The 21,953-nt window shown below is 40.1% G+C and overlaps 1 protein-coding gene across 1 annotated transcript in view; it reads left to right on the top strand.

Moving 5' to 3' along the window:
* The window catches only part of COL4A1 (collagen type IV alpha 1 chain), a 131,284-nt gene that overhangs the window by 39,015 nt on the left and 70,316 nt on the right, over window positions 1-21,953 (top strand). The window contains exon 2 of the mRNA XM_074815317.1: window positions 14,770-14,820. Coding sequence (XP_074671418.1) covers window positions 14,770-14,820 — 51 coding nt within the window. The remainder of the gene's footprint in view (window positions 1-14,769; window positions 14,821-21,953) is intronic.

Genomic DNA, 21,953 nt, shown 5'->3' on the forward strand with positions numbered 1-21,953 from the left:
AAAATGGGGGGAGGGAAAAGTCACTGTATTTAGCCCTCATCTAGTATAATCCCAGGATGGGTTTGATGTGTGCCAGTGAGAGCACAAGAGTAGGGTTAGGGCTGCAGAAGGGATAGGACAAACCTGTGGCAGGTTCCACCAAGACTGGGCTCTGTGACTTTACCTGTTGTGAACCAGTCCTTCAGTGAGTCACAGGAGGAACGGCCTTTGTTGTGTCTTTCGTCTTGCCATTTGCGTGCCTTGAGCCTAATATTGGCTGGATCTTTTTCGGAAAAGCTCTGAAATTGATGCTCAGCTGTTGTCTCTAATAACACTTGTTTATTGATTTCAGAAAGTTTTGATTTTTTTTTTTGACAAAGAATTAGATCTTTAGTATTGAGCTTTTACTGGTTGGATGAGCTTTATTGTTTTTAATTCTAAATAGCAAGCAAGGATTCTGAAGCCTATTTGTGTCTGCTTGCTTGTTATTAATAAGTGGAAGAAATAGCTGAACATTATCTGGCTGCTTCGTACTGATTAAAATAAACTTCTCACAAAATATTTACAGCTATATCTCAATGTTCATCAATGTTTGCACTTCTGATGACCTCTACATGTGGAATGCAGGTTAGGCTAATGTTTAATTTTACTCAGCTATAGCTTTTCCATCACTCAGGAAGTTACCATAAGAAAAGAATGGATTTTCAGCTTCTCTTCTAAGTCACATTATTTCCGTTTCTGCAATTTACTATTTACTTTTCTTTTTGTACTTAATTAGTACAGCATTTTTGTAAACTGTCAGATATTAAACACTTCCCTGGATGCTCATGAAGTATGTTTTTATTTACCAGATGTGGTCAGCAATTGAAGTGGTACAATAAAAATTATGCTGTATGCTTTACAGGAGGAAAAAAAATCAATTTTTGTCAGCTTCCTGTCTAGTCAACAAAGAAGCATAAAAGAGAGGACTGACAAGTTTATTTCCTTTTGCATTTGGCAAATGTTGCACACTAAAATTATATTTCCTGTCGCTATTTTGCTGTAATGTTCCAACATTTAAATTTTTATTAAAACTGGATTTTCAAATGTCAATTTTGAAAAATATGGGTTTAGGAAAATGGTGTCTGTTTTTCATTTGGGCCAGACAAGTAGAGTACGTGCGGATAGTACTGAGTTTGCCTTGTGACTAGGTTTTAAAAATGCCAAAAGAATCCAATTGACCATCCACATTACTAAAAGTGAGTTTCACAGCTGAAAAAGAAGAAAATAAGCTGTTTGACAATCAGTCTAGGTTAGTCTTTAGTTACTGATTTTGAGTCAAATTTCTTTATCTTTAGACATATCTTTAATAGATATGCGCGTCTGCAGTGCAACGTGCATCTAGAATGTCACAATCCAGTTGCAAGTGAAAGTGTTTTCTGGACTAAAGAGCTCATTTGTATAGGAAGAGCTGACATTATAGTTTCTGCCAGTATGAATATTCTGGTGTGTTTATGTAAGGGTTGAACTCAGAGCAAGTTAGAGGATTAGGGCTCCAGGTCTTCAGGGCAATGAAAGCTACACTGGATTTGCATTGCCTTTCCCTCCTTTATGCCATAGGGCTCCTAAGAAAGAACTGGATTCAAAAGGAGGTGTAACCACCTCAAGTGTGGGTTGGGACAAAGTGTGAGATTTAGACTGTCTGATTTGCACCTAAGTCCCCCTTCCTTCACATGTAAGTTCGATATTCATCAGATGAATGAGGAAGACAGCAAGATCTCGAAAGGGATCTGATCCATCCACTCCCTATAAGCCTAACACACACAAGTGCCCTGAGTTCTTGCAAGTCATGTCGGTCATTGATAGCTTTTACATCCCAGTTGTGGTGATAATGCTTCTCATCAGGTAGCAGAAGATGTGGACTCCTCTCCATAGCTCCTAATTCTCAGAGGAGCGTTGCAATCCATAGATTAGTCTGTGGTAAAGCTCATCTGGATTCTTTTTGTAGAGGTCAGGTACAAGGGAGTCATAAACCATCATAAACTATGTGTGCCCAAGTGTGTTTGTGAAAGAGAAAGGCTGTTGCTCACTGAGGGAGATATTTCCCTGCTCTGGCATTACCTGTGCAGGATCTAGAGCCAGCACCTTGCTTCGGACACGAGGTGCTGCCTCAGCCATGGGGCAATTGTAAAGTTCTTGCAAAGTAGGTTGCTGAACTTTACAGGTGGTTTGAAGCTTGAATTTGCTTTTCTTTTTTTTTTCCTCTGCTTGTTTTCTTATCTCTAGACCATTTCTTAAAGGACACCTCTTGGACAAGCCCCTGAGTATTACCACTTAGCTGGTTCTTCTCAGAGAGGAATAAAGAGGCCTTTGGGATCATTTGCTTGCAACAGCAGAGGAAAGAAAAAGTGCTTTTTTGCCCTTTGGTTAGTCTTCTTTGTGCATCTGAGCAGTAGTTGAGTCTTCACTTCTTTAATGAGCAAGGGCTTTTGTAAAACCATGAGCTTTGCATTTAAGATACATATCTCTTGCAAGTTGGGACTCTTCAACAGCCATGGCCATATCCATCTGGGGTCTTTAAATACAGAGTAATGTGCTTTGAAATGTAACTAGAACTGAGTGAAGTGTTTCTGGAGTGTGCAGAGAAAATATACTGATGTGTCTTGAAGAGAAAGCAGCTCACAGTCAATGTCATTCTTGACAGGAGCAAAAGACAGAATTCAGTGGCCTATTAAGGAGCAGAGGAAGCAATACTTCCCCTTGTGGCTTTTTAGGAGTCCAAACAGATACATGACTGGCAATTTGTTGCAAAAATTACTAGTTTAACTGAACTGAAGTTGTAATGTGGAGTTTAAGGGAAGATGCCCAGGTAGCTTGTTGACTGTTAAAATATTTGAGAAACATGTGTAGGGTAAACTTCTGGTACCACTTCCAGTCCAAAAATTGTGGTAGGGTTATATATAAAGCAAATACTCCTAAAACAGATTTCACTTTAAGAAATACTCTTCCAATTTTAGGCCTGTCCTGTGATGCTGCAGTTTTTAGAACTGTCTATCTGCAACAACTATCTGAAATTATTCACTAGAGTAATTAAATGCAGCCTTTTTTACTGTAGCAGTGGTATTGCCATAGGTTGAACCTGTTTGGAAGAACTTTGAGATCTGTGGGGAAGAAAAGTGGGTTTATAAAATGAAATTTTGTGTGTATTTTGGCTGGCTGCTAAGTAGACTAAACATGCTACATGCTTTTTAAATCCTGTGTTTGACAAGAATGTTGAACTGCTGTGGTTACTACTGCTGTTTCCGGAATACCGTAAGGTTCTTAAAATGTACCAATTAATTGCTTATTAACAGTCTTATGACTCTTTGTTGAATCTGCTGGCCAGAGTGGGGCTATCACTGTTTTTACCTGTCTCTTCTTCCCAGTGTTATTGAGGACAGGAGTGAGCTAACCTTCTATCTAGGGTTGTGAAGTATGAACAATGCATTTAAAATTTATATTCATTTAAAGTTTATATTCATCATTATTAGTTTATTATTTCATTGTCAGAATTTTTGAAAAGGTTGAGGGGTCCTTTTAGGAAAAAAGACAGCTTCACATGAAATGAGCATTGTTTTAATCAAGAAATCATTTAGAGAGTTCTGATAAATTCATGCAATAAAAATTGCATACAGTCTAGTAAAATTTGAGAGTCTTTAAATACTCCATCTGACAGAGTCCTCCTGGAAGGATTTTAATGACAAGTCATATATACCTGCAATGTGCCATGGAGGTCAGTGGGGAATTCCCTTAAGGTTTTCCTTGCGGAAGCTGCAGCATTTGACACGTAGGGACAAATCTTCTTGGTAACAGGATGCTGCACGACCTCTTGTCAGATGGGGCTGTGAGTTGGGGATGTTCATGCCGTGCAGGTACAGCCACAGCTTCAGGGAGTGACTCTGTGGCGGCAGTCTGTCTGTGCTGAGGAACGGCTGCCAGTGCATGTGCAGAGCCCTTGTTGCAGGTACTGCATACCCACATAAAGCTATGTCATTTCCCAAGTCATGCAAAAATCAGACTCAGGGAGGGCTGAAGGTTAAGGAACTGGTGATGGGGAACAGAAGACTAAGAAGGAGCAAACAGACACCGTTCATGCAGCGTATGTGACATGGAGGCAGGAGGCCTCCTGGGCAAGATCCAGCCCAGGGTGATGGTGTTACCTGCACCTCTGCTGGTGATGAATAACACGGCAGGAGGGTGTTAATGGGAAATTAGGAGTTGCATAAGTGAAAATGCAGTGCTCAGAGCCCACCCAAGGAAGGCTGTGCTCAGGCAGTGTAAGTTCAAAACACAGCAGCCTGTATCTGTGCTGGATTGTACGTCACCTGGGATTCTTCTCGAGGCCCAAGCCTAGAAATCCAGTTTATCTTCTTGTGCTTTTCTCATATTCTTTGGTGTGTATCCCAACTAAGAGGATTTTGCCTCTCTGTTTATTTAGTCTAGGCAAGGATGGCCAAAGAAGAAGCCCTCTGCTTCCCAGCACTGTGTTGTTATAAAGCTGTTACTTTTAAATGTATTTGTTTATATTGATGTTCATGTTTATCAGCTAAGGGAAGGGAAAGCACCACTCATGGACTTGCTGTAAACATTTGCAAAATGGCTTCACTGACTTCCTGCATGTCCCTCCTGAGACATCTCCTTTGCCTTCAGGTTTACAAAAAAGCCTTGAGGAGGGTTGGGGCACTGGAGGGCTGTGTCTCCCCTGCAGACTGGCTCTTTCACTGCACTCCCTGGTGTAACAGGCATTTGCAGGGGCCAGGCTGGTTATTAAGGGGAGGTCTTAGTGATGGCTGTGGACAGCATGGCAAAGAGGTGGGCTCTCCATCAGGGTGACAGCTCCGCAGCCGCAGGGATAGTCCTGGGCCCTTCGTGGCCCTTGGTGGCGCCCGCAGGCTGGCTCTGTGGGTGGTTACCACCATGGCTAGGCTGCCATACTGGGTGTAACGCTTGGCGCCTAAAACAGCGGCTGCGCATTTGTGTCCTGCTGACCACAGTGGTAAACAAAACTGTAGGCAAGGAAGTAGGGGAGTTATGTGTCCATTAAGAGGGATATTTTTCTTTTCCACCTTTTAAGAAATTGTCCCACAGTAAAGCTGCTTTTCTTGTAGCCATGCTGCTGTGGTCTGTCCTCCTGCCGGTGGGCCAGACTGGGCCCAGGCTGTGGGCATAGGGGCTTGCTCCAGCGGTGGCAGCCACCTCTTCCCGCATTCCCCAGTGCTGCTTAGAGAGGGCCGCTGTGTGTGAGAGGAGGGAAGGAGGGAGTCCTCCATGGCAGTTTCCTCTCAGCCTGATTCTGCCTCTGGCCTGGGTTGGCGGAGCACTAGAAGGTGGAGGCTGACCGGAGAGGATGCATCGCCTGCCGGGTTGGTGGCCACCGCTGCCTCTTCCTCAGCCTCTGCCCAGTTTAGGTGGTGTGGCGTTTTGCCTACCTGGTGGAGCCGTTTTGGGGCAGGCTTTCAACCACACCAAGCACCCACACTCAGATGTATTATGGGTACCCTAGTGCTTGTGAAAACAGTGATGTGCGCTGAACACCAAAAGGCACAGAGGCCAGAGAAGCCACAAGGCATTTCTAGAAAGCAGTTCAGCCCTGTGGGTGTGGGTTTACTGAGAGGAAGGCAAGAAGACTGCCTCCCGTCCCCCCGGCATCGCTGGCCACCACTGGCAGAGGCAGCAGGTATGGAACACCACTGTAGTGACACCATTTCCATCTTGTCAGGTTATGGCTGGATCGAGCCTTGTACCTCTAGCAGGTTCTGGAAGTGATTGTGTGGATCCATCCCGGAAGGCAGCAAGAAAAACAAACTTGCGTGATTTGTTTCAGAGGCTGCAATGGCTTTTGCCTTATGAATGAGAAGGAATTTTGATGTTTGGTTTCCCTTAAGTTGACATGCCGACTAACTGCTAATGTGGGTTACACTAAAAAGCTGAGTTAGAAGGCAGCGTGTCTGGATCCGTGTCATGCAGGACAAGGAGCAGTTTACTTTCTACACTCCAGAGTAATTGCATATGAGGCAGGTGCAACAGCCATGGTGGTTCTGCCACATGGTGGTTCTGCAACAGGTTTTCCTGTCCTCCCCTCAGATTTTTTTAAGTTAGCAAGATGAGGAATGGGAGCTTCTCACCTGTATCGCCTGGCTCCAGTTTGACTGTTCACAAAGCAGAACAGTAAAGTGGGGATTATTGGCAACAATTACCATAATTGAATTTAGGAAGGGTCATGCCCTCTGAAATGTATTCCTGGAAGCTCTTGTCACTGGATGTCAGAAAGTCCTGAAGTATGCTCTAATTCTCAGCTGTCAGTGAAATAACACCAGTGACTGTAACACCAGAGAACCCTACTGGCACCTGGAATTTTTTTCACTTCTTTGAAAATACAACTGAAAGTGAAGTTCTTAAATCGAAAAGGGTACAAAACTGACTGGATTGGTACTCACTTAGTAAATGCAGTATTCTCTGCTTGCTGGAGGCTAAGCAGTATCTGTCAGTCTGTGGAAATAGACCTGCTAGTAGGTAATGCTGACAAGAGGCGTTATATTTTAGTGATAACGCCATTAGTTAGTATTCACAAAACAGTTATCTGCTTTGAGCTGTGCAGAACTGAGCAATATAATATGATATTCTGAAAATTTCACTAAGTAAGCAAATACCTTGATTGTTGCCAGAGCTTCCTGTAAAAGAATGTATTTAGAGGAAACAGTTGCTTTAAATGTCATTTTTATCCAAATATGGAACAACAGGAATAGCTTTATATTTCCTGTGAACTAACTGGAAGCCCCCAGGATTTGCACTGCTTTGTGAAAATAACGTTCACATCACCAGCAGGAAAGTCATGTTCACAGAGCAGCTTTCAGGGGACTCCCATGACCCTACCTCCAGGACAGACCCCTGGGGATTTTGGAAAAGAATGTCAAAAATGAGGTCCCAGCAACAAAACATTTCAGCTCCAGCAATCCGGTATTCTTTTGACTAAGAAGATATGACTCTTTTTTTTAACATCTTTTTAGTGAAGTTCTTCCAACCAATGCTAATTTACAAAAAAAAAAAAAAAATCTGAAATAATTAATATTAAGCATGTAAAAATTAACTAATATTACCTTGAGTGGCTAAAATACACTGGAGAACTCCGATAAGAATCTGTGGTCTGTCTGCAATTTTTGTATGAACATCCTGTAGGATTCTGGTAATACTAAAACCACCACCAACAAAACAACCCTCCTCCCCCAGCCAAACAGAAAAAACCCTGCCAAAAACTACAAACAGCCCCCCTGTGTCCCAAGAGCCATAATGGATTTTTTCTTGATTGTATTCTAAAATTTTTTTATTAAAATCCGTTGATTTTCTGAAAATTTTACAAGCCTTTTAAATAAAACCAGAGCTGAACTGTTGTAATTGGTTTGAATTTCATCATGCACACTGATATTGCAGACAGTAACTTGCCATTCCTTTCAGATATTATCTATTGGTTAATTTGGGACTCAGTTAAATTTTCTCTTAGACTAACAGGGCTACTTAATCGATGCACTGACATTCTAGTACCCATGAAGTGCCACGGTTTTCCACTGTGTAGGTTTATTCCAGGAGATTTGTCATCTCGTATAAAGCTAACTCTAGAAGATGTATTAGGAGAACAGCTCTGCACTGACAGAGAAATGAGTGGGGACAACTTCTGATTCCTTCTGTCCCACTCATGTACATCAACCTACAGCCAAAGAAGGTCTTCAGGAGAATGAGTATTTTCATTCTTCTTATGCATGCAAGGTTTAATGAGCCTTTGGAGATTATTGGGTTGCATTTATTTCCATTGCTTAAATGTAGGCATCTGGTGCCATTTGAGATATTTACATAGTCCTAGCAGATATGACCTGAGACCTAAGGGAGAGCTGTTGCCACCTGGCCTGGCAGCTGGAAGCAGGTGGTATCCCACAGCACATCTTGAATGGCACTGTTCTGTGCTCTGTGTATACTGGATCTACAGAAAATTGAAATTACACAACCAAGGACTTTAAATAGCTACTACATGACAAAAACTTCCAGTGATTGCTGACTAGAGCTAAACTTAATTTGGTGACCTAGAGGGTAAAAGCAGTAAAACTAATAAGCCTTCCCTTGATTCAGGGAATTCCCTGAACAGTCATAACTGAAGTCTACCCATGATTTGCTGGGAAAAAAAGAAAAAAAGGACGTGAAGATAAGTTGCCAGCTGTTTTTATTTCTAATGGGGGAGAAAAAGGACTTAGGAGAGGAGGAAGGACTGGAGCTTGCTGACATTATAAAATCATAAAATGTTCTCTTTTGTCTGTTATTTATCTGTCCATAGACATCTGAAATTGATGGGTTTACAAATGCAATGAAAACTGTGCTCAATTTCTGTTCTTTGCTTTAAGTCCTGAAAATGAAGGCATGGCAGATGCTCCTTTTCCTGAACCATTTTGAGAGCTGAAGTTCAAATCATCAGTCCAGGACAACTGGCTTTGTATCAACTCCTATAAGGGAGCATAACTATATTTTGCTAACTTGCTAAGACAGTCTGGATTTTTTTGTTATCCAATTCATTCTAGCTAAGTGTAAATCAGAAGTTTTAGCAACATGATTTTTTAAAAAGTTGTTAATGGACTGCAAAATCAGTTAAGAAAAGTATTAAGGTTGACTGGAATATAGCAGTGATTTCCTCTAATGGTACTTTACACACAAAAGAGCAGTTCGGTTAATTCAATACAGTTATATCTAAAGAGTAAAGACAAGAATAGTAATACAGCCAGGGAGCTATTTTGACATTCTGAAGAGAGAAGAAAATATGAGAGGAATGCAAGATAAGTGTGCTGCAGTTGGCATCACCTCCCTATTCTGTATTTGGTGGGATGTGAAACTTGAAGACATCATTGATCCAGCTCTTGTGTCAACAATGAATTGTACATACGTGTGCTTAGGAAGAAGTGCAGTGTCTGCTACATAGGGATAAATCTCCCCTGGCCTTCCCTGTTGAGACTAGGTCAGTGTAGGGGTGGAAGGGGGTGGATTTTGTGGAGGGAGGAGATTCAGACTTAAAGCTGTCACTGTCAAACAGCCATCCCATTGACATAGCCGTTCTGGGAGTTTCAACTTGAAACTGGTATTGGAATTCAGCTCAAATTGAGGTTCAAACTAAAACAATGTAGAGTGAGAAATCTACACTGTTTCATCAGAAAATGTCATCAGTTTAAGTGTCATGTCTAAACAGAAAATGTTATTTTATAATGAATGAATCATGAGATGAAATAATTATGATTATTTTTACTTTTTGAAGCATTTCAGCTATGAATTAGAAACATTGTGAATAGTCAGAGAATTTTGAGATCTGTGCTAGTCTCACCATTCACCTGTTCACAGGTTCACGGGATTTTCAGTCATTTGAGACATTGTATTTTGGGTAGGACAAGTGACTACATTCCCTAGAATGAGATTTTTAACATGAACAGACTTGAATAAACAGTGAGAATTTTATTAAATTTCTGCCTTACACGTGTGCTTTACAGGCTAAGATTTGAACTCGATACCTATGCAATTAGCCTAAGCTGGTAGCCAGTTCAGCTACTGAAACCCAGCAAGCAGAGTCTGAGCTGATGTTGTGGGAAAGAGAACTACGTTTTGTCTTGAAAAATGCACTTGTGTAAGAGAGTGGAGTGTCCAAGAACTGTCTTGGCCTTTGTATTTTTTTTTTGAGATCTCTGTAGCCTCCAGAAATGGTGCATTTCCAAATACGGCAGTTGTCTCCCTCCTAGGCTGCTCATCTGGCTGTTTGTGTGTTCCAAGCAGTAGTCCTCAAATGCCAGGAAAGTAGCTGGATGTGGAAAAACAGGGCAAAACGCAACAAAAGTCTGTAGCTATGATCTGACAGATGTCTTAAAGGCTGTACTGCAGAGCAGAGTTTCTTCCAGCTGTTGCAGGAATTTTAGCAGCCTTTTCAGCTCTGTCATTGGCAGGGCGTTAGTTCTCCTAAGGCTCAGTAAGTGATTGATGGAAGTTAGAGATCCAGGTTGGGACGCCCATTCATTAGCAGCACTGTTTTAGAACTATATGTTAACATGATAGTAAATGAATCACTCTTCTCTAGGCAAATACTCAGTCTGCATGTAGCACGTTAATATGCACAGTGTTAAAGGGATGTAATCTTTTTGTAGTTTTATACTGATTTGCTAGCATGATTCATTAAACTTATCAGTTGCAGACAGTCTGGGAGAATGAAATGGAACGGAAATGCTTGTCAAAAAATGAAGCAATTTATGTCGCTGAAATGACCTTCCGCTTCTGGCCTGACTGATACTTTGTGGGAGGAGTAAGATAAAATGAGTGTCATCAAATATTATATGAGAGGCTGGCCTGTGGTGCAAGGGAGCTATGGCTATTTCAAAACTGCTAGCCTACCATGCAAATTAGGTGAGGTATCACAGTGCACCTGGCCAAAACCTTTGCATTAGTCTGTAATTAGCTCCTACACAAGGGCTGAAGAGCCTGCCTTTTCATCCCTCCCCGCACCCTCCCCATCACTCCAGCCCCGGGAGATTATGCTTCCTGCCCAGCACCATTCCTTCTCTGTTTTGGCACTTGGAGGACAGCAGTGATTGCTTCAAGGTCCATGCAGCTCCTGGGGAAAGGCGTTCTTTCAAAGAGGATGTCTGGGAGATAGGACAAAACTGTTTCTTGTCTTTTGTTTCATTATCTCTAGTTGTGTAGTGGGAAATCACGAACTGGGTTCTTTCTATCATGAGACTGATTTAAAATCATAGAAGTTTAGAAATAAGCAATAATTGGCATAGTTTCAGCTTACTTACCTTGTGATCATTATCTTTATTCCTTCGGGGGAAGTTTCCCACTTAGGACTTGATTGTGTATGTTTCTTAAGTCATTCCTAAATGAGTACCAGAAATGCAGATTTCCTCGTTTGCAGTTCAAAAGATACTCGACTAAATTTCTAATGCTTTGCAAGGAATGAAAAGCTGCTGTTATTCTCTGTCCCATTCTGTCTGTAACCTCTAGCCCTCTGTTTGATCATCCATATCCACTTTTCTCTCCATTTTTCACTTGTTCTCATACATAGCCCATACTCCTTTCTGCCCATTTCAGTCTCTTCTGCTTAGTCCTCCAAGGCATTCTTCATCTCCATTGAAAGCAAACATCCAAAATCAGTGAGATGGATCCTAGCCTAGAAGTGCCTGTTTCTTGCCGTTGAACAGAGGGAGACTGGAGTAACTAGTAGAGATGTTTGTACCTACACTGGGTTAGGTGAACCCAGACCCTGATTCCTATACCTGCTGTAACCATCTTGCTCTCTCTCTCAGTTTCTCACCTCATTACTTTAATGCCCCTTTGACCTCCTTAAATTGACTTTTGATCTATAAGTTGTTTCCCCTCTGGCCCTTCCATCTTCTCAGAGGACCAAGAGGAAGAAGCTCATACTTCCTCCTAGTATGTGCAGAATGTTATCACATCCCTCAGATTCAAAAATACATTTTAGTAGCTGAGGATAATGCTATCCAGCAGTGACTGTCATTGTTGGCCAACCTTCCACCCACCTGCAAATGTTACAGTCAGTGATAGTAGGAGACGATGCTACTGTAAAACAAAGCCAGAGATTTGTAGTGCAGGTGGCCTGTTCTGGCATAGTCAGGTTCGTGCACACAGGACCTTATGCAGCTGTGCTCCCTGATGCTCAGAACCTTCTTACCTTTGTCAGCTTTGGTTATTCTAATCTGAGGCTTAAGAAACAGGAAAAACCGAATATAATGGTGTCATTTTTGGGAGCACAAAAAGAGACCCAAAAGCACAAGTCCATTCTTCTGGCCACACTAAATTTAAGAACAAACCCCAGCTTAAAAATAAATAACAACATACTTTTTTTCTAAAACAGTGCATGTTAAATAACAGGCTGAAGGAAGTATGCAGGGATTGACTTGAAAACAGATGTTGATAATGATTCAATGACGTATTTTAATTACATTCCCACATGCAATTAAAACAGACTTCTTCTGAATTTAAGGGACACGTTGATAAAACTGATAACATTCTGCATGATGCTGGAGGAGGAAGTATGAACTGCAAGCATGCGTCCTCCAGCTGTGATCTCATCAGGTCCTGAAAAACTAAGGGAGGTCACACTGGGTCATTTCTTGAAATGGGAGGCCCAATGTTTTTCCAGGCATAACCATGTACCACAAGAAGTAAAGCAGATTATGCAGTGGGTGGCACTTTGCCCTCCTGGTCAGTACTGAGTTGGCATTGCAGCATGCGTTGGCGTTGTTTTCTGATCTAATTCTCTTTCTGCAGTATAAGATAAATGCTCATTCTAATCAGTGTTAATTCTCATCTTTCCATGCATTTATAATATAACATGGTAAAATGCTGTAATAATGTAAGAGAAGAAAATGTGATTTTTTTTGCTTTATGTGAATATGGAGAAAGCTTGACTTCAGACAACAAATTCAGTGGATCTACATATAGAAAAAGGGATCTCAACAAAAGGAACAAATTTTTCAGGAGCTGCTACTTTAATTTTATTGGACAGCCTTTAGTAATTTTATTTGCAGTATTAAACCCCCATTTCTCTTGGATGCTTTATTTTAAAAGAAAATATATTTACCGAGTAAAAATGTTACTGTATTATTTAACTTTCCAGAGTGATGATGTTTATTGGTCTCATTGGAGGTTTTCCAAATTTAAAATGGATTAGGTACATTTGCTCTTTATTTCCCAGAAGTAGTGAGGTCCCAGTAGACTGTGGAGCCCACAGGTGTGGAGGGACAGGTGCCCAACATCCGTGCAGAGAGCTGGCTCTGGAGTGGTGCTGTCTCTGTCTGCTTCCGGATAATGGCTGAAGGATCTCGTGTGCATTGGTGGAATATTCAGTGATACAAATATTTTGGTTGTTTTCCTCCTAGTTTGTTTCTGAGAGGCATGACAACACTAAAAACAATAGACTGCTGAGTTACTCACCAGTTGCTTCATGATCATGAGGAGGAAAAGTGGAGAGTAGCCGAGATACACTTAGGTGCAGAGAAATACTTTGGTAACACAAAGCAACTGTAAGCTTTTACCTGTGCATCAGTTAATCTGACTTCTCACATATGTTATGTTATCACCTTTCATGTTTTACAAAAAAAATGAGAATCTCTTTATGATTATGTCATAGAAAACCCAATCTTTTGGTTGCTGTTGACTCAATCCAAACAAACCAACCCCGAGATCTCTCAAGTCTCCATCTTCAGGCTTATGTGAACAAAGGCATGAAAGGTTTTATTAACATTTATTAATATTAAGCTCCATTCCTCAAACATCTGCATCAAGATCTTCTCTCACTCGCTACTGAGGGAAGTGGCATTAGGAGTATTTCAAGTGATGAGATCAGCTGTCAGGACTAGCAAGGCCAGCTGCACAGTCCACTTTCCTTCCTTCCTGAGATGAAAACACCCCTCTCCCAAATCCTCCCATCCATCTGCCCTCCAGAATTTCACTTCACAGAATCCAGAGAGGCTTGGAAGTCTGTCAACATCTATGCTGAAGTGCCATCATTTTCTGGAGGTACAAATTGGCAGTATTTTGACTTCAGTTTATCTAGTGTAGAAACCCCATGAGGTGGTGCTGCCCTAAGGAAAGCCTTTCAGAAAACAAGGATCTCTAAAGTACCTACTGCAGAATAGTTTGGACTGGTTATGTTTTTATTCATGTTTTCTGTGCATTCTCCTGCTGCAACAAATGTGCTTTTACTGAGTGGAAGGTTTTCCACCATAATGACAATTACAGTTAGTCATCACAGAGGGCAAGAAAGAAAGAAGATGTTTTGAAATGTGGGAGATTTAAGGAACAAGGCCAGAACCCTGGAGCTAGACATTGCCTGGCCAGTAAACATTAACAAGTGCCTCCATATCTAATATTTAACATTAGGAGCAGTTTGCTCTCTGAGGGGCTGTGGTTTGACTTGATTTCATGAAGTGTGTCCAGACGTACTTCTTGATATAGTTTCCTGTGGTAATCATACCAATACTTATCTTCCTTTAAAAACTATTCTCTTCCTATTTGAAGATTGCCAATTGCTGATAAAAAAAAATTAGTAAATCAATATTAAGAGATCTTATGGTAAACACCCAAAGAGTGTAAACAACATTTTTTGTGTTCAGAAAAGAAACAAAAGCCATATCCTTCAGGTCTGATAATTTTCTCCTTAAGTGTAGAAAATAAGTCATGAACTTCAGTTTCACCATCCCTTTCTCCTCAAAGCAATGGCACATATTTATAGACATCAAGTATTTATGCAGGATGCAAACCATTTATTAACAAATTGATATTAAAGAGATGCTTCTACGACTGGATTGATTTTGTTTTAAATAATGTGTTGGGCTTTGAATGTGTGACTGTAGAATCCTAGAGGAGAATCCATTTGTTTTAAATTGAGATGTTCATATTGCTAGATGCAGAGTGTGTGTGTGTTCTATAAAAATGAGTTAATATTTCAATGGTGGCCCAAAAGATTTAGAAGTAATATAACAGTTTTCTATGGTTAAAAGCTATAGCAATATTTTTTCTTCTTTTACAAAGGGATCTTTTATTGGACTGAGACTCAGACCAAAGTGTGTGTCTGTATAAAAATGACAAAGTATTGTGTTGGGCTTAAGCAACCATTCCCCATGCTGACCAGCCTTGCAGTCAGGGTGTTACCGCTGACATCCTTGGCTTGTTGTGGTATGTTCTGCCAGTCATCCAGTTCAGACAATTAATTCTCAATTTCTCTTTTATTTTCAGGGTTGTTCCGGTTGTGGAAAATGTGACTGCAGTGGAGTAAAAGGGCAAAAGGTGAGTAAGTTGGCTCTCTCCACTTCATTATCTTGCTTAATTAAACCACACGGTGTATAATCTACTGGGAGGCAGGTGAGCCATTGGTTTCAGTGAACACTTTCACCTCCACCGGGCATTGCCAAGGCCAGGCCATGTGCCCTTCAAGCAGGGTTTCTGAAAAGCAGCCAGCTCGGTGTCTGCAGCAGCAGAGGGCAGGAGGGCCAGGCGTGGAAAACAGCCAAGTGCCCTCACAGCAGGGTGAAGCCCCTAGCTCAGTGCTTGGCTGTGCCCTCCCTCTTTTCCCATCGAGCGGGATGCTAGCCCAGCACTCACCTTCCCTACACCTCACCTCCTGTCTTTTCAGTGGGTAACAGGCTAGACATCCTGACCCCCTCTGGAAGTGATGTGAGCAGTTCAGTTCCGAAATGCTCCCCTCGGCCCCCTGTGCAGATTGCTCTCCAGGAAGTCTGTGATGCATCATAAGCAATGCCCCTGATCAGGGTTAGCCCTGGGAGACAATGGCCTGCAATAGGAAGAAGGAGGTTAATAATCAACTTAAATACAGAAAAGTGTTGCAGGTCAAGAAAAAAAATATTTAAAACTTTTTGACAGAAACTTGCAAATGAATTTTAAAGTTCCCGCTCAGCTATCCAAACTTTCTGTGTATAAAACAGAAATGGCACTTTAAAGGCTTCTTGTAAAGCAGTAACAGTGACGAAAAAATACAGCATACTTAAGCACTCCATTAATTCCCCCTGTAAATTACCTGCTTTTGTAAATATTGTAGACATTCAGCCACTCTTCTTATCTCTTCCAATTTTGCTGTAGAGATTTTAATCTACAGTGTGTTCAGTTGTGCCTGCACACGTACTGTATATCTACCATTATAAATGAGTGTAAACCAAAGATTTTATCATCCTGTGATTGCACTGGGAACATTTTTCAAGGTTAGTTGTTTAGGTCACCCAAAGGAGTGCTTAGAAGAGGTGGGGGGGCTGTTTGGGGTTTTTTTGTTTGTTTGTTTTGGGGGTTGGTTTTTTGTTTTTTTTTTTTTTTAAATAAACAAACAGCTGGTGTTCTACATTGTCTCACATGCAATAGCTACATATTTACAGATGAGGGTTTTAAGAATGCTTGTTGGTGGCTTTTCTTCAGTGTTTTCCAGAACAAAGAATGTAAATTACTTAATTAGAGACCCAAGCAAAGATCATTTTCTTTGTAACAGAACATAGATTAATTTGTGAGACAGGTGAAAAGTGTTGAGGTTCAAAATGACTTTTAGGTAGAGTCTCCTTTTTTTAATGACCCATTAATATCTGTTTAATAAAAGTCAACCATATATTAAAAACAAATAAAGCAAAGGTTTGGGAAAGGTTCGAAACTCTGAATTTATTCCTTGATATCTTGATCTTATTTTTTAGTAACAAGTACAAATGAACCAGTGTAGAATGAGAGAGATGTTATAACTCTCTTGTTGAAAGCTATTAGTTTTTAGTTCACAGAGTATGCCAGCACCTTGTAACTAGATCATTTTAAAAAATGATAGTTTGGGGAAATAAATTGTATTAAAGCTTAACTTCATTTATTTCCGGCTGCAATCCTGACTCTCTTTGCTAGAGCTCTTGCTGGCGTTTTTCATTTGCATAGTCCAGAGTCTCAAAAAGTTCTCTTTGAAAGAAATAGATGCTTGTCTGATATGCTAGAAGCCAAAACTACCTCAAATTAACATAGGTTATTAAAAAATGTAGAAGAGAGAAAAATATTGGTCCATAGCAACAGAAGTCATAGTAAATTCCAAATCTCATGCAAACTTGTCCAGCAAGTCAGTGTACTCTGCGTTATTCCTCATGGGTTCCATCACAAACTTCTTTGACTTTAAATGTGTATAGTGAAATATTTACATCCTATTAGACTGTGTAGGAAATTTAATTATTGACATTAGAGACGTCCAGACAGGTGAATGAAGTTACATCTAGAAAACAATATTCAAGAAAGGCATTTGAAGGTATTTTGGAATGCAATTAAAAGTAACCTGATTCTGATCAATATATATCAATGTTGGCTCATGTTATCGCTCTGAGGCTTTTAAAGGTTTACTTAAGATTTTGAGTAGAAAACTGATTTTTACTTAAAAACATCTGCCCCCACCCTTGTTTTAGTCTAGCACAGCTTTTCGTCCCAATTCTTTACATTTACTGCCTGTCTAGAATAAAGACAGCCTGCTACCCAGTCTCAGGACTGAAGACAGAAGTTGGTGAGGGAGAGCAAGGGAAGCATCCTTCCTGCTTGCCTTTGTAATATTTCTAGAAATAGTCTTTCCAACCAACACATTTGTATTTGAAACATGTCTCTGATGAACACAGTTCCCTTTAATGCATACATCAGTAGTCGTACCTGTTACCTCAGACACCTACGTGAATGTTGTTTAATCTGGGAAAGACTGATCCTAGCCAGGTTCCAGGCCAGAAGAGGGCCGCCATGCCCACCTCTTGTGGTAGCCCATGAGACCATGTTAGAGAACATCTGCTCTCCACTTCTCACATAGCCACTTGCGTGGGAAGCACATATCCATTCTGCCCTGCGCCATCCACAGCCAACATGTTGCCTACACTGGAAACCCTTTTGATCTGGCTTCCACGTTGTGCAGAAGCGCACAAACGCTGAAGGGCCTTTTCCAATCCACCCACACTCTTCAGCAATGTAACCACACCAGTTTACTGCCGTGGGAGCTTCGGCAGCTGCGGAAGTGGGTCCTGGGTTTACCCTTTAATGCCTTAATTATTAACATCTGGAGATATATTTCCTACCATAGTGTGGGAAGAAGTTCCAGACCCTATGATTTGGGGGTGGGGTTTAATTAAAATACATTTGGCCAAAATAATCATATTAATGATCTCACCAGAAAAAGTGCTGAAAATAGTATTTGACTTAAAAGCTGTGAAATGCCCAAGAAATATTACCCAACAGCATTTCAGACATGGAAGAGTAAATTACATTGCCACATTTTTCTCTCTCATTTGAGAAATTTTTCATCAATATGACCATTTGGATGGTCATATTTAGAATACATTCAATATGTTCTCTCATTAGACTGTTTCCATGAAAATTGCATCTCTATGCCAAACTCTTTAAGATGACTCATACTTTATCAAGGGCATATAATTGACAAAGTCTAAGGGTTTTCATCCCTTTCGGAATATTTCAGAAAGTGAGTGTAATTGCAACAGATGGCTCTTATCCTGTAAAGCCTTTATTATTACACTGAACATCAGGCTGTTATTTTAAGCTATATAATGTCAAGTATCAAGTATTTGCCAAACAAAAGATGCAGAAATTTTAGAAAAACATAATACTGCTAAACTAATACAATAATAAACAATACCTTCCTGTTTTCCATTAGATAGATTAGCCTAAAACATCTTCATTTGTTTTCTCTTACACTTCTTATTTGGTTTTCTGCATAATTGACTGTTCTAACCTCACTAAAGTGTGAGATCTGTTTAAACTGATGAGAGTTTTGAATGCTTGCCTACATTTTATTGTAGAAGTAGAGAGAAGATATGTTTTCACTTTTATGCCTACCTAGATCTTGAGAACAATTTCAAGCAGCTGTGGAGATAAGAAGTGCTAGCCATTAATGTGTGTAGAAAAAGCATGTTAAGCATTTAATTACTGTTTAGAACAAAGACTGTATAGAGCTGAGTAAAATTCTCCATGCACTGACTTTTTCCAAGAATGTTCATTGTCTCATTCATGACCATTTACACTCATTTTACTCCATAGCAGAAACATGTATAAATGAAGGCAACACTGGAACTTTGCTGTAACTAATACAGAATGATTAATCTTCTAACACTTATCAGTTAGTATGCATTGAACTATAAATCCTCATTCCTTAGTATAAATATCTTATCATGAGTCCTCTGTCTCAGCATTACCCATTGAAAGTTGAAGTCACAAATTTGATTTTATCATTGCACTTTTACAAAAAAATCTCTGCTGGGATATTCTGAAAGAAAATAGAAAATAAGAATAGAAATAACTCTTATGTAACTTCTAGTTTTGACCTTTTTTTTGATTTGAGATGTAGAAAAACTTGAGCAAATCATTTTATATTGACGTATTTTTGTTTGCCTAATTCTGAGACTGTATCCTTATCATTATACCTACATAAAAATTACTTCTCTGTTTCTTTTGATGGGTGCCTTGTCCCCGTGTGGATTGCCCATGCTGCAGAAATACACAGACTGGCTTTGCTTGAGCTGTTTTGGCCCTGGAAGCCAGGTAGCTCTGTTACTGGCTTAGTCTAACAGTCCTTGGGACATCTCTGTGGTCCCCTGTCAAAGGAGCAGTGACCAGTCTTTTCTCTCCTGCACACTCCTACGGTCTTAAAAGCCACACGTGGTTTTGCCATCTGCAGGTGTTTGTACTTCTCCATTTTCTCTGTGTAATGAAGAGTTGACTGTTCCAGTGGACGGTGTTCCTGTATATTTGTTTTGGTTAGGGTTTTTTAAGGTTTACCGGACTGGGAGGGCCTTCGAGGCTTTTTTTTTTTTTTAAAATTAGGTATCAGAAGATAAAGCAAAAATATTTGTGCTATTGATGAGTTAAAACAATATAAAACCCCTTGTTGGAGAGAAGCTCTGGCAGCCACTGGGAAGATCACTGTTAAGTACTAATGAGTTTCCTTTACAATATAGCAGAGGACAATAAATCAGTTCCTTTAGTGGAGCAAATCAGTGATCACTAGATTTGTGCTTTTCATATTCAACCTGTATTAGCAGCATCAAGCTTTGTTTATCAAGAATGTTCATTTTTTACACTTTTCATTGCCACTATTTGGGTTTAATAAGTTCTTCCATAGTCTTGCTCAGTGTTTCTATTTAAGTGGCTGCTGTAGTAACTTAGTGTACAGCACCTGTTCACGCCTGAGTTGGAAACACTATGAACTGAAGACACTAAGGAAACCAGGGGTAAATAATATACCCCAGAGAAGGCCATAAAGTTGACAAGAGGGGTGACAGACAATGTGGCAGGAAAGATTGTGTTTGCAGTCTGGAAAGGGCTAATAGATAACATGCAATCATCTAATCATTCCTGAAAGGGTGACATCAGAAGACAGTAATAAAATAAGCAAAGATATTGATCAGCTGCAGATCTGCTATTCTACACGGAGACTTGTGATTCATAAATATTTTTGAAAATGAGGCCATTGTCACAATGTTTGTATCAATTCTGCAGCAACAGTAGTATATTTTTATTGATTCACCTTTCACTCAGAGAAAAATAATCCTTTAAATTCAAATCAGGGAAAAAGAACATCTGTGTTTCATAAAGAGAGCACACCAACAAAGCTGCTATTCTTGAAAAGAACAAGATGTCAAAAGACTTTGAATAATACTGAGTGGGATATACTAAATATTGAAAGTTTTCTACATTTTCCCAACTGACAGGCCAAACTGCTAAGTGGCATCTGGAGCCATCAGATTTTCTTCATTTGAAATAGTCGTTGGAACCATTTGTCCTGTTTTCTCAGATGGAACCGAATGTCTCTGGCAACATTTTCTATATTAAGATGTAGTTTTGCACTCAGTACGTACATATCTTCGACCAACAGGAACTAGTGGATTACACTGGTGAATTTATCTCCATGGAAAGAGTGCTATAAAAGCAGATATCCTAGGAATACTATGTGATGGGGTATGCTTATATTTAGTTTTCAGAGTTGACTTTTAAAGGTTTTCACCCAGTAGTATTTCAGTTGGCATAAAATGACCTTTTAAGCAGCTGTTGTCAGATGCGTATCTTTGCTTGTAAAGGTGTTGGTATAATAATCTCAGGCATTTCTTTTTGGAATAGAACATGCCCTCTAGCCTCACAGGGTTTGATTTTACATTTGTACAACTGCTGTTAGTGTATGTCTTCATTATGGTTTCTCGAAGGATTACAGGGCCTTATTTTGATTTGCAGCATGTGAGCCTCCAATGAAGTCAGTAAAGTTTCCCAAATGTGAGATCAAAGTAAGATGAGAAAAGACCTGTAAGATCTCCACTTCTCTGAAATCTGCAGGCTTGGGAAGCAGAGCCGCCCAGTGCCTGTGCAATAGCCATGTGTAGTTTGGAATCTTCCCAAATTTAAAATTTTGTCCATGCAAACAGAGTCACGCTTCCAGTATCTACTGACTACATAGTGATTATAAAACTTATCTCCTGGTGTGCATTTTTTTAGTATCTGGTCATACGCATGACAGCACCCGCAGTCTGCTTCTGCTTTCTATATGTTCATCTTACTGCCCACTTACTGCTCTATGATGCTGACAGGGTTTTGTGTGTGTAGATTACGGGTCTGGGACAGCAAATGTCTGGGGTACAGCAGTAGCTACATTTTGTAGTTTACCCCTCAGGCTTCTTTAAATCATTCTGTCATTCAATTTATATTGTGTTGGGGATCTCAGACCAAGCCAGACATTATAATTGACAGTTCTGTGATATGTCAGTTCCCACACAAGAATTTAATGCCTGATGCATTTAATAATCGGTCTCTGCCTACATTTTCTCTGTAGCAGTATTCACAAGAAGCAACCTGGGTGTATATAATTATTACTAGTGAACCACAGTAATATGGTAATCTCCTTAACTCACTTTCTAGTCTTTATAAACAAGAGAAAAAAGTGGTTTTGGGGTTTGTTCTTGGTTTTATTTTTTTTTTACACTCATACTAGTGGTAATTAGTTGTTTGCTTCTCTTTTGCTCAACTGCCTCCTGTTTCATATTTTAGACCTATGTTTTCAGTGAGAGGTCATAACTTACATTTGTCATTGAAAACATCCGGCCATATGATGTTGTCTTTCAGAGAAGCAGATCTGAAATCTCTTGAAGCTTGGATTTCATTAAGAAAGGGTGAAAAGCCAAATTTCATACAAAATTTTCACAGACACTTCCAGCAGAAGCAATGTCAAAACTTGTTACTATATATGCCTGGAAGGAGACAGAACAGTAAGAAGCAGCATGGGATTTTTCAAAGGTGAAACCTGAAGTAGCTGCTAAAGAAGTGATAGTGGGGTACTTTGTCATGGAAGCAACTTCCTAACCAGCTGGAGAACCTCTTTAGTTTAACTGAGAAACAACCTTAGTATCAGGGAAGTAGCAAGA

The sequence above is a fragment of the Strix aluco genome, chromosome 2 (assembly GCF_031877795.1).
Source record: "Strix aluco isolate bStrAlu1 chromosome 2, bStrAlu1.hap1, whole genome shotgun sequence".
Taxonomy (NCBI): domain Eukaryota; kingdom Metazoa; phylum Chordata; class Aves; order Strigiformes; family Strigidae; genus Strix; species Strix aluco.